The 14651-nt window shown below is 35.2% G+C and overlaps 1 protein-coding gene across 1 annotated transcript in view; it reads left to right on the top strand.

Moving 5' to 3' along the window:
* Positions 1 to 14651, top strand: part of LRP1B (LDL receptor related protein 1B) — a 1916825-nt gene that overhangs the window by 839922 nt on the left and 1062252 nt on the right. The window contains exon 4 of the mRNA XM_082690181.1: positions 12530 to 12649. Coding sequence (XP_082546307.1) covers positions 12530 to 12649 — 120 coding nt within the window. The remainder of the gene's footprint in view (positions 1 to 12529; positions 12650 to 14651) is intronic.

Here is a 14651-nt window from a genome sequence, read left to right as displayed (position 1 = left end):
TGCCATACCCACATAGCCTGAAATTAATAAAGCCTGGGTTGGAGCTTAGGTACTCTAGCTTCAGCACTTAAGGCCTTAATTTTAATACTGTACCATGACTTAGAAAAAAAGAAAAAAGGTGGTGAAAGAGATATGAAATTTAATATGAAATAATTTTCTATCCTTTCTAGAGTCCCTGTTGCCATTTATTAGTAATAAAAATCTAGAAATATATTTCTTGAATCTATTTCTTGGTTAAAGAACGGTTTAGAAGCTGAGTACCTCAAAGTTACCCATTACTTGTAAGCTGTTCAGTTGAATTTGATGGAGAAGATACATTCACAATTTTATAATCTCCCATACAACTCTGAAAAAAGTCTTAAAAAGATTCCTTAAATACCAGAGAATGAAGTAGGTCTTTATTAAGAGAGTTCTCATCAGCTGAATTAGATTTGATTCCTGAAATAATAGCTCCTCTCCTTTTAAAATATTTTATTTTTATTTATTTGACAGAGAGAGATCAAATAAGCTTTTTAACAAGTAGGCAGAGAGGCAGGCAGAGAGAGGAAGGGAAGCAGGCTCCCTGCTGAGCAGAGAGCCATATGTGGGGCTCGATCCCAGGACCCCGAGATCATAACCTAAGCTGAAGGCAGAGGCTTTAACTCACTGAGCCACTCAGGTGCCCTGCTCCTCTCCTTTCATTAAAAAAAAGACACTTTTCTTTTATGAATATGCTGAGAAATATAGATCAAATACCATATTATATATCTGGATTCAGGGATGCCTGGGTGGCTCAGTCATTAAGCATCTGCCTTTTGACTCAGGTCCGGATCCTAAGATCCTGGGATCGAGCCGTGCCTTGGGCTCCCTGTTCAGTGGGGAGCCTGCTTCTCCTTCTCCTGTTCCCCTGCTTTCTCTTTCTCTCTCTCTCTCTCATTCTCTCAAATAAATAAAATCTTTAAAAAAGTATATCTGGATTCAGTCTTTCATATTTCATTACCTTAGATGCTAGTGGTCTTCCTACTTCACTTAAGATACAAATCAATGATAATGTTACATGAACCAATGAGCATGCTTCATGTGGCGCATTCTGTCAATACTGATAATTCAAGTGCAGAATTTCTCTTCTACCCAAATAAGCTTTTTAACAAAATTAATCTGATGCATTTTTAATTATCTGCATAAACATTATAGTGTTTCATGTAATTAAACATAAATGGTAAGCAGCTCTAATAGATAACATTACAGGAATTAGTATTGCTTTCCCAGAGTTCAGACAAATTTTAAATTTTGTTCTTCATGTTGTTAGTTCTTCATAATTCTTCATGACCTGATAGAAGAATCACAATTTACCATTTCACCTGACAACATGTTTTCAATCTCTTTACACATACACACGAGTTCTCATTTGATGAACCACAAGCTGAGTTGTCCTTTTCTCTTTTGTTATTTTCAGCCACTAGACCCCACTTAACATTCAAAACCATGTGTGAGGTCTACTCTTTCATATCCAGTTTTTCCCCATTTTCTGTCATTTTTCCATAATTCTCCCCATCACTATCCCCATGGTGGTAACATTTTCAGCACCAATTCCAGATATTTCATGATTGGAGAGAGTGGAAAGATTAAACTAATGGTCTGTGGATTTTGTACTTTTTTTTAAATAAGATTTTTATTTATTTATTTGACAGAGAGAGATTACAAGTAGGCAGAGAGGCAGGCAGAGAGAGAGAGGAGGAAGCAGGCTCCCTGCTGAGCAGAGAGCCCAATGCGGGACTTGATCCCAGGACCCTGAGATCATGACCTGAGCCGAAGGCAGCAGCTGAAACCACTGAACCACCCAGGTGCCCTGGATTTTGTACTTTGAATTAAGAGGGAAAAAAAGGAAGTGGGCTATAGAAATTATATGGAAAATATAATATATTTAAGGCACTGAGCTGAAATGCTTGCCTTAAAGTACAGGTTAAATAAATTAAGTCAAACCCCTACATTTATTCTCTTTATCTCATAATATATTTAATTATTTTCTATGAGAAAACTTTCCTATTTCCTCTTTCTGTCTCCCCCTTATTACTAAATTTATTCTTATCTTCTCTGTTCCACTGAAACCTTTTTTAAAGGTCTTATTTGATCCTATTAGAAAACGCAATGCATTTTATGGGTTTCATTCAAGAATATTTCATAAGGATTTAACATTTATTGCTCTACTTACTTCCATGAACTCTTCTTCCTCCTCAGATTTTGTGAAGCTTTTCTGCTTCTCCCATCTATATATTTGATTATTTTTCACTTTTTGTTGTTGATGGTTCTTCTTCTGCTTGCCTTTCACATATAAAAGTTCTCTGGGGCTTATTTGTCTTATAAATATTCCTTATAAGGGATGATTCTTTCCTTTTCAGGCTTTAATTACCTACTTTATGTCTGTGACTTCCAAAGCTACATCTCCAGTCCAGACTTCTCTTCTTAAATAGACTCAAATTCTCAACTCTCTCCTGGCCATTTTTATCAACATTTCAAACTAAACAGTCAAAGGCAAATTTAGTATTTCCCTCCAAACTTCTAATCCTCCTGTTATTCTTAATTCATCTTATTGGTCTATTAACTTACTGTCATTATGCTTTCACCAAGTGTTTGGCCATCCACTCTTCTAAATCTTCATAATCTTAACTTGTGCCTTTGCCATGTCTAGTCTTTTAGATAGCTTTTCTTCCTTCATGATATGTCACTCATCTTTATCCCTGTTGTTAAGTACTAATGAACACTTCTGTCCTCAATTACTAGTAGCGACTCTCATTACCAAAACAGAAAAGTCTACTTAATCTAAGAATTAATCCACTTTGACTTGGCCTTAATCCACTATTCCAGTCCCATTTTCTGCCACATCAAACACTGTGGGTTAGCCACACACAATTATTTATCATTGTCCATATTTTTTGTATCCTTTCCTGTCATATTTATTGTCTCATAATTTCTCATACTTTATCTGGAATACACTCATGAACTTTGTTTACTGAATTCTTCTTATCTTCAAAATTCCTGCTTAAATTAAACTTTTTTTAAAGGATTTTATTTGTTTGAGAGAAACAGAGAGAGAGAGTGAGCAGGTGAACAAACAGGCTGGGGGAGGGGCAGAAAAAGGAGGAAGCAGACTCCCCACTGAGCAAGGAGCCCAATGTGGGGCTTGATTCCAGGACAAGGCAGACGCTTAACCCACTGAGCCATCCAGATGCCTCCAAATTAAACTTTTTTTCAGAACTATTTTCCATATTATCTCTGCTCATTTACAGTTTCTGGAGGATTCCTTCCCTTTCCAGCTCATGTCACTTCTATTTTTATTTAGCATGTGTATTTTTCAACTTTGAATTCTACAGTTGTTTACATTGTTATCCTTCCCACCTAACCCCACCCACTTCCACACTCATGTTGTTAATTCCTTAATTTGTCTAAAGTAATTTTGTGTTTGTAGAACCCCAGCAGAGTGCTTAGCATTGACTATGTGCTCAATCAATGTTGAGATATATATTCAAGGCAATTTTGGACTGATTCCACCATAATCAAACAAGATTTGACAACTCAATTACCTCATTTGAAGATGCAAATGAACTATCTTTAGGACCTAGTTTAATCTAATGGACTAGAAATGACACCTGAGAGTATTAATCCTCATCCTCAAGTTAAGCTATTTCATTGAGTCATTCATCCTATAAAAATTATAAAATGTTCTATCTATAGCACACTACTAAAACTAGAATGAAAAATAAAAATAAAATACACCAGATTTCTAACCATCACCATATTGTACATTGGAATTAGAGGCATTATTAACAGCATGGGCTCTGTAGGCAGACTGACCTTGTTTTTTTTTTTTTTTTTTTTTTTTTTAACTTTTTATTTTTTTATAAACATATATTTTTATCACCAGGTTTACACACTTCACAGCACTCACCAAAGCACATACCCTCCCCAATGTCCATAATCCCACCCCCTTCTCCCAAACCCCCTCCCCCCAGCAACCCTCAGTTTGTTTTGTGAGATTAAGAGTCACTTATGGTTTGTCTCCCTCCCAATCCCATCTTGTTTCATTTATTCTTCTCCTACCCACTTAAGCCTCCATGTTGCATCACCACTTCCTCATATCAGGGAGATCATATGATAGTTGTCTTTCTCTGCTTGACTTATTTCGCTAAGCATGATACGCTCTAGTTCCATCCATGTTGTCGCAAATGGCAAGATTTCATTTCTTTTGATGGCTGCATAGTATTCCATTGTGTATATATACCACATCTTCTTGAACCTTGTTTTGAATGGCAGCTCTGTCATATACATTTGCTATATAAATCTTGGGATAATTATTAGCCATCAGTTCCCTCATCTGTAAAATGTAAATTACAATAATATCTGCAAGTTAGACTATTATGGGGTTTCAAAGAGATTGCATGTTTAAATAACTTGATATATGTTAGGTTTATAATTTGTAGCTATAGATACTAGTGAGGGAAACTAAAATGTAAATGGCTACCATAATGTAAAGAAAAAATGCCATAATTTCCAAGGAACGATTTATTCTGTATTTTTTTCTTAATAATGTATTTTTTACAGAACAAATTACTGGTCTTTGTACATTACATAAATACCAACATTGTGTTGTTATATAATTAATGATGAGCCAAAATTCAAGCCTACACATCAGATATAGTTGATCTGCATATTGGTTGAATCTATGTCAAGGAAGCAGAAATTGTTCTGGGTATTTCAAGGAGAAATAAATTTAATATAAAAGTATTGATTGCAATCAGAGCAGTGAAAATTAGAAATTTGAGAATGCATAACTAGCTTTCAAGTCATGGTACTGGTGTTTATGTTCTAGTGAAAGGGGATGCCATGATACTTGATGAGTTCACCAGTAGTAAATTGAGAGACAAGAGACAAAGACCATGATTTCTGCCTTGAAGCACTCCAACCTTATGTGATTGACTAGAAGGGAAAGAACCCTGCAAAAGGGACTGTGAAACAGGAGGAACCCTGCAAAGGGGACTGTGAAACAGGAGGAACATCTGGAAGCAATGCAATTGTGTATCAGAAAGTAGTTAACTGTCAAATACTGCTGATAGGTCAAGTAACATGAAGACTGAAAAAAGGTCATTGCACTTGTCAACATCAAGATCATTGAAGGATTACTTTCCAGTGGCTAACTTCTATCTATCTGCACAATCCTAACTCCATCTTTTGTACCTCTCAACTGATGATTGATATATATATATATATATATATATATATATATATACACACATATACATATACATATACATATATATGTATAGATATAATCTTTTCTTATATATATTTATATATTATGTATTTCATTTTTATATATATTTTAAAATTATATATATAGTCCTTTTTTCCCTATTCAATATTACCTTTATATATACACCAGTTTTAATTTCTCTGTATCTCTGGGAAGTAGAGTTCTCTAATAAAGATAACAAAATACACACAGGAACAAATGAAATACACTTCCTCACCCACATCAAAGGATTATAGCCACCTTCCTGTCACCCTCTCATCCCTTTTATTTTATATTCCTTTTTCTGGTTTTTTGTTTGTTTGTTTGTTTTAGTTTTTCTGTTTTGTTTTGTCACTCTTTTACTTTGTTTTTGTTTTTGTACTTTATAAATCTTACTTTTGGGTCTCATTTTGGCTTATTTATTTATTTATTTGTTTGTTTGTTTTTGGTGGTGACTTCCAATTGCTCCAAAGCTTCCCTTGCCTTGATTGTGGTTGATATTTTCAGCTATACTCTCCTCAACCACAGCTCAACAGAATGACTAAGAGGAGGAGCACTCAACAAAGAAAAGACCCAGAGACAATGGCCTCTCCAGCAGATCTAATGTATATAGATCTAAGCAAGATGTCAGAAATAGACATCAGGGTAGCAGTTATGAAGACAATAGGTAGGCTGGAGAAAACTATTAATAGCAATATAGATTCACTGAGGGCAGAAATGAGAGTGGATCTGGCAGAACTTAAAAATTTCTATCCACAAGATAAAATCTAATCTAGATACTCTAACAGTTATGGTAAATGAAACAGAAGAATGGATTAATGAACTTGAAGACAATCTGATAGAAAAGAAGGAGCAGAAGGACGCCTGGAACAAACAGGTTAAAGTCCATGAAAACAGAATTACAGAAATAAATGATACCATGAAAAGTTCCAATGTCAGAATGATTGGGATCCTTGAGGGTGTGGAGAGAGAGACTAGAAGATATGTTTGACCAAATCCTAGCTGAGAACTCTTTTAATCTGGAATGAAACAAGCATTTGTACCTTTGAGGCAGGGAGAATACCCCCCCATCCCCAAACTAAAGGATTGCAGCCTAATGTTGAGGCTTGTAATAGAAAAACTTGCATATCTTAGAATCAAGTAAACCATTTTAAGGTAGTTAGGGTGAAGAGGAACATCAAAATAACATCAGACCTGGCCATGGAGACCTGGCAAGCCAGAAAGGGCTGGCAGGACATATTCAGGGCACCAAATGAGAAGAATATGCAGCCAAGAATTCTTTATCTGGCAAGACTGTCATTCAGAATGGATGGAGAAATAAGGGGCTTCCAGGATGGGCAGAAACTGAAAGAATTTTTGACCACCAAGCTGGCCCTGCAAGAAATATTAAGGGGGGGTTCTATAAAAGGAGAAAGACCCAAGAGTGACATAGAACAGAAATATGCAGGGACAATCTATAGAAACAAGGACTTCACAGGCAACATGATGATAATAAAATCTTATCTTTTAGTAATCACTCTCAATGTGAACGGCCTACATGCTCTCATATAATGGCAGGGTTGCAGATAAGGTAAAAAGACAGGGCCAATCCATATGCTGTCTACAGAGACTCATTTTTATTTATTTTTATTTATTTTTTATTTTTTTTAAGATTTTATTTATTTATTTGACAGAGAGAGATCACAAACAGGCAGAGAGGCAGGCAGAGAGAGGAGAAAGTAGGCTCCCTGCTGAGCAGAGAGCCCGATGCGGGGCTCGATCCCAGGACCCTGGGATCATGACCTGAGCCGAAGGCAGCGGCTTAACCCACTGAGCCACCCAGGTGCCTCAAGAGTCATTTTTAATCTAAAGATATATCCAGATGGAAAGTGAAGGGATGGAGAAGTATCTTTCATGGCAACACCTCAAAAGAAAGCTGGGATAGCAGTTCTTATACCAGACAAATTAGATTTTAAGCTAAAGACTGTAGTTAGAGCTACAGAAGAACACTCTATCATTCTTAAAGGGTTTATCCAACAATAAAATCCAACAGTTGTAAATACCTACATCCCCAACATGGGAGCAGCCAACTGCTAACCATAATAAAGAGACATATTGATTATAATACATTAATATTAGGAGCACTCAATCTCCACTCTCAATAGACAGATCATTTAAGAAGAAAATCAACAAAGAAACAAGAGCTTTGAAAGACACAGTGGGCCAGATGGACCTCAAAGACATATACAGAACATTCTACTCTAAAACAACAGAATACTCATTCTTCTCGAGTGCACATAGGACTTTATTCAGAAATAGACCACATACTCGGTCAAAAATCAGGTCTCAACCAATACCAAGAGATTCAGATTATTCCCTGCATATTCTCAGACCAACTTTGAAACTGGAACTCAATCACAAGAAAAGGTTTGGAAAAAAATTAGACAGTTGGAAGCTAAAGATCATCCTGCTCAAGAATGTTCAGGTCAACCAGGAAATCAAAGAACTTGTACAATTCTTGGAAACCAATGAGAATGAAGACATATCTATCCAAAACCTATGGGATATGGCAAAGGTGGTCCTAAGTGGAAAATACATAGCCCTCCAAGCCTCACTCAAAAAAAAAAACAAAATAGAAAAATCCTGAATACATAAACTGTCTTTACACCTTAAACATCTGGAAAATCAACAACAAATTAAGCCCAACCCATGTGCCAGAAGGGAAATAAGATTAGAGCAGAGATTAATGAATTAGAAGCCAGAAATACAGTAGAACACATTAATAAAACTAAAAGCTGGCCCTTTGAAGGAAGTAATAAGATTGATACATCACTGACCAGACTTATCCAAAAGACAAGAGAAAGAGTCCAAATTAATAAAATTATGAATGAAAGGGGAGAGATCATGACTAATACTAAGGAAATAAATAGAATTAACAGAAGTTATTATCAACAGCTATATGAAAATACATTTAGCAAGCTGGAAGAAATGGAGGCATTCCTGGAAACCTATAAACTAAAAGACTGAAACAGGAAGAAATTGATAACCTGAATAGACCAATAACCAGTAACGAGATTGAAGCAGTGATCAAACACCTCCCCAAAACAATAGTCCAGGGTCTGATGGATTCTGGAGAAGTCTACCAAATATTCAAATAAGAAATAATAGCTATTCTCCAGAGGCCATTTCAAAAAATTGAAACAAAAAAAACTTTCAGACTCTTTCTATGAGGCCATCATTGTCTTGATCCTGAAACCAAGAAAAGACCCCACTGAAAAGGAGAATTTTAGACCAATATCTGTGATGAATATGGATGCCAAAATTCTCAATAAGATCCTAGCTAATAAGATCCAACAGTACATTAAAAGGATTATCCACCACAACCAAGTATGGGATTTATCCGTGGGATGCAAGGGTGGTTCAACATTCACAAATGAATCAATGTGATAGAACACATAAATAAGAGAAGGGACAAGAACCCTGTGGCCCTTGCAACAGATGCAGAAAAAGCTTTGACAAAATACAGCATCCTTTCCTGATTAAAACTCTTCAGAGTACAGGGATAGAGGGAACATTTCTCAACTTCATAAAATCCATCGTTGAAAAACCCACAGTGAATATCATTCCCAATAGGAAAAAGATGAGAGCCTTTCCATTGAGATCAGGAACATGAAAAGGATGCCCACTCTCACCACTGTTGTTCAACATAATACTAGAAATCCTAGTAACAGCAATCAGACAACAAAAAGAAATAAATATATTCAAATTGGCAAAGAAGAAGTCTACTCACTCTCTTCAGGTGACATGATACTCTATGTGGAAAACCCATATTCATACAGCAATTCAGTAAATGTGGCAGGATACAAAATCAATACACAGAAATCAGTTGCTTTCTTATACACTAACAATGTAACTGTAGAAAGAGAAATAAGAAAATAGATCAATTTACAATAGCACCGGAAACCATAAGATATCTTGGAATAAACCCAGCCAAAGAGGTAAAGCATTTATACTCTAGGAACTACAGAACACACATGAAAGAAATTGAAGAAGACACAAAAGGATGGAAAAACATTCCCTGCTCATGAATTGGAAAAATAAACATTGTTAAAATGTCTGTGCTGCCTGGAGCAATCTATACGTATTTTCAATGCCATCCCAATCAAAATAACAATGGCATTTGTCAAAGCACTGGAAAAAACAATCCTAAAATTTGTATGGAATCAGAAAATACCTTGAATCGCCAAGGAAATGTCAATAAAAACAAAGCTGAAGGCATCACATTGCCTGATTTCAAGCTATATTACAAAGCTGTGATCACTAAAACATCATGGTATTTGGCACAAGAATAGACACATAGGCCAGTGGAACAGAATAGAGAGCCCAGATATGGACCCTCTACTAGGTCAACTAATCTTTGACAAAGCAGGAAAAAATATCCAATGGAAAAAAGACAGTCTCTTCAATAAATGGTGCTGAGAAAATTGGAGACTTATATACAGAAGAATAAAACTTGACCATTCTCTTATACCATATACAAAGATAAACTCAAAATGGATGAAAGACCACAATGTGAGATAGCAATCCATCAAAATCCTAGAGGAGAACATAGGTAGTAACCACTTTGACATTGGCCACAGCAACTTCTTTCAAGACACATCTCCAAAAGCAAGGGGAACAAAAACAAAAATGAACTCTTGGGACTTCATTAAGATAAAAACTTCTGCATAGCAGAAGCAGTCAACAAAACAAAGAGACAACCGAATGGGAGAAGATATTTGCAAATGATACTACAGACAAAGGACTGATATCTAAGATCTATAAAGAACTTCTCAAACTCATCATCCAAAAAAACAAATAAGTCATAAAATAAGCAAAGAACATGAACAGACACTCCTTAAAAGAAGATATACAAATGGCTAACAGACACATAAAAAAAAGAGTTCATTATCATTAACCATCAGGGAAATTAAAATCAAAACCATATCAAGATACCATCTTACACCAGTTAGAATGGCAAAAATTGACAAGGCAGGAAACAACAAATGTTGGAGAGGATGTGGACAAAGCGGAACCCTCCTATACTATTGGTGGGAATACACATGGGTACAGCTACTTTTGAAAACAGTGTGGAGGTTCCTCAAAAAATTAAAAATAGAGCTACCCTATGACGAGCAGTTGCACTACTGGATATTTACCCCAAAGATACAGATACAGTGAAAAGGAGCACATACACTGCAATGTTCATAGCAGCAATGTCCACAATAGCCAAACTGTGGAAAGAGCTGAGATGCCCTTCAACAGACAAATGGATAAAGAAAATGTGGTCCATATACACAATGGAATATTACTCAGACATTGAAAAGGATGAATACCCAACTTCTGCATCAACATGGATGGGACTCGAGGAGATTAGGCTAAGTGAATTAAGTCAAGCAGAGAAAGTCAATTATCATATGGTCTCACTTATTTGTGGAACATAAGGAATAGCATGGAGGACATTAAGAGAAGGAAGGGAAAAATGAAGGGGGGTAAACTGGAGTGGGAGATGAACATGAGAGACCATGGACTCTGGGAAACAAACTGAGAGAAGGGGGCAGAGGAAAGAAAGAAAGAAGGAAAGGGGGCAGGGGAAGGGTGAACCTAGTGATGAGTATTAAGGAGGGCATAGATTGCATAGAGCACTGGGTCTTATACACAAACAATGAATCATGGAATACTACATTAAAAACTAATGATGTTAAAAAAAAAAAACTAATGATGTACTGTATGGTGACTAACATAACATAAAAAATATATTATATGTAAACAAATGAGCATGACTATATTCCAAAAAGTTTTATTTGTCAAAAAGAGTGGGTTCTTGTTTTATCTAATATAAATTATTTAAGAAATGGTAATGAGAAGAAGCAGAGAATAGTTGAGAAGATACCCTTGAATAGGTGAGAGGGGAAGGGATTTGTCTACAAGGATTAGAGTTAAGCTTTCATTATGAATTCAACCAAGTTTGAAAAACAAGAACAAGAATATGCTGAAGTAGGTAAATGTGAAGAATAAAACTGTGGGAACGCTCTTGTATTGCTTCTGTTATCTCAGGAAAAGTCGGAAGTAAGATCACAATATGTGAGTGGCCATTAGGAAGAAGATTTGGGGTTTTAAGAAGGGAAGATGCATGAAATAATTGCATGAAAGAATTGAAAAATAATTGGCCTGAGAAAATACTTTGTATAGTAAATAGCAAATTTTCAATTTGGAATGTTCTAGCTGTTCTTTTCCACATTGGACCATTCATATACTTTTATTACAATATATGTGTGTGTGTGTGTGTGTGTGTGTGTGTGTGCGCGCACACACACACACACACACACACACACATATATATATATATATATATATATATATATATATGTATTTTTCTCAAGCACTGGCTAAACTTGTAGCATTATCAACATATTTTGAATCTTTTAACTTCAATCTTCAAAACTCTTATTTTTCTCCCCAGGGGAGAAAAATTTTTCCCCCAGGGGAAAAAGAGATTGTTGCAGTCTATTAATACCTCTATTTTCAGACAGCAAAATCAGTAACACATTTTATCTGTATATTTTTCTAGTTTAGCAAATCTTATTCCTGTTAGAAATTATTTGTGCAATGAATATGCTTCTGTCACCTTATCTCTGCTTCATGCATTTATCATATTGAATTCTAATCTACTCTGAGGGTTTGCTAAACTTTTGCTTCAATGATGTATTTGCTCTGAAAGAGTTCAGATATAATGAAATACATTATGTCCAGTATTTGTTTAATATTTTGTCACCAATGAAAGATAAATTATTGAAATGGAATGTATGCACATTGATTGCCATGAAGTTTACACATGGATTATAAATAAAAACAAGTCCTTAAAAGATAGAAAATCAATTGATGTGTCAGATAAAAAATGTATAAATGTTGAAATCAACCATCGAATGGACATTTTTCCTATTGAAATAATTTAACATACCAGAATTTGAAAAGATTTGTGTCTTTGAACGCACATAATGAGGTAAAAGTGAAAGACCAAACATCTGAAATTTTGTTAACAATACTTCAAACAAATACAAGCCAACATATTTTAGAGTGAATAGTTCTTTTTTCTCTCAACCAATCACAGAAATTTTCAAGGAGACCAATCAGAACTGTAATCTTGTGGTTATGCCCTGAGTAAATATTAACAATATTTAAATTTATATAGGACACATGTGTGCCCAGTAATATTAATATAGTGTCTTTGTTTTTCTTCTCTAGAACTGTTATCCAATTGTCAGCAGTTGAATTGTCAGTATAAATGTGCAATGGTCAGAAACAGTACAAGATGTTACTGTGAGGATGGATTTGAAGTAAAAGAAGATGGGAGAAGCTGTAGAGGTAGGTATGACATGTGAATCTTTTTTTTTTTAATAAAACCTTAATTTACAGAAATCAAGTATCTTTGAGCACCTATCATGTGCTTCATACAGAGGTTAAGCTAACTTTTTTTTGTTTGTTTCTTGAGATTTAAAAGATGATACTCCTACATAAATCATACACATAAAACATAACAGATATGCATTTTTACCAGTCAGTTTTCAATTCATATTTCAATAATATCAACTATGGGAAATGTCAAAAATGGGAAATGGTTTGGGTTAACCATGAAGTCACTGAATTTAACAGTTTTAACTTCCTAGATGTTTTCTGACAGTTATATAGCTGCAATGTAGTAGACATTTGTTATTAACTAAGTTAGGTTAATAGCATTGTGCAATGTTCTTTACAATTTTTCCATTTTTTACATTGGTAATTCTGGAAGTTGGCATTTTACCAACAGCAATAATGAACATAAAAATATTTATGTGTATTTTTAATGTCTTAATTCTTGTTTTTGTGAAAGCTCCACAGAACATACCCTCTGAAATGACTCCACTCTGCCATATTGAACAATTCTAGGTTACTTCTCCGTTCTATTAACATCTATTATATATATGTTAGTATATGTATATAAATCTGTAATATAAGTAATAAATTATTTTGTATAGTACTTAGAATCTAAATATAAAAATATAAAATATAGAATCTATACATAAAATCAAAGAATATCTGCATTGCTAGAGCCACTAATAAGCAGACTATTTTACAAAGAAACTGGTGCTTTGCCAATTGCTTTAAACCTTTTCTTTAATATTATCATTTTTACATAGAAACAGAATCTTAAGGTTGAAAGAATTCTCAGGGAGAATATTGTTCAAAGTCTAATGACAGAAGTGAGAAAAGTGAGACCCTGATAAATTAAGTAACTTACTTAAGTCCTACACATCTTAATAATAGACTTGGGACTAAAGCTTAGGTCTGCGGAGTCCACTTATTCTTGTCTTGAAGAGGTTCATTGCTTTTTAATGTCCATCTGGGGTTTGAATTTTTCATTTGCTATTTGTTTGTTTTCTGCATAATACAAATATAGAAACATTTATTATCAAGTGTTTGTTAGACTTGGAGGCTATTTAATCTGACAATAGGTGGATCAAGCTGGTGTATTTATTTGACTCACACCAATTTTAAACCAACATTTAAAAATCAGAATATTGCACACAAAAGCTCAGACTATTTTTTTTTTTTCAGATAGAAGAGCTGGCAACATTAGACACCTTATAAACCCCAAAGTCAGCCATATATGAAGTACTTCTGCATACACTCACACATGCATGCAATTTCTAGTTCAAAACAGCTCTTTCCGGGGCGCCTGGGTGGCTCAGTGGGTTAAGCCTCTGCCTTCCGCTCAGGTCATGATCCCAGGGTCCTGATCGAGCCCCACATCAGCGGGGAGCCTGCTTCCTCCTCTCTCTCTGCCTGCCTCTTTGCCTACTTGCGATCTCTGACTGTCAAATAAATAAAAATAAAACAAAAACAAAACAGCTCTTTCCATTCACACAGGGGAGGCTAAAATACCTATACAGTATCCTTACCCTTTTGCTACAACTGATTCCTATAGGAGTCAAGATTTTCAGCTCTTATTACAATGGATCTCTTTCTCTCCAATCTCCTAATTAAAACCATAAAGGTAATCATAATCAATATCTTCTTTTGACTATTGATAAGGAATTACGCATCGATCAGTATGGAAGGTCATTACTGACAGAGGAGTTCTTTTTTCCTTTTTGCCACCCTGAATGACCAGAACTGAGCATCATTAATGCTTTCCTGAAGCCATATTTCCAGGGTAGTTTCTGTCCTCAGAGGGAGAAAGAAGGCAGCATTGTAAGTAATGACATGCCTATCCCTTTGCGGCCAATTTTGTGGAGTTACATGAATGTCATAGCAGTGCATTCTGGCTAAAAAGAACAACAACAAGAACAAGAACAACAACAACAACAACAACAACAACAACAAATCA

The sequence above is a fragment of the Mustela nivalis genome, assembly GCF_964662115.1.
Source record: "Mustela nivalis genome assembly, chromosome: 11".
In the NCBI taxonomy this organism is placed as follows: Eukaryota; Metazoa; Chordata; class Mammalia; order Carnivora; family Mustelidae; genus Mustela; species Mustela nivalis.
This window is presented reverse-complemented; position numbering and strand designations above follow the sequence as displayed.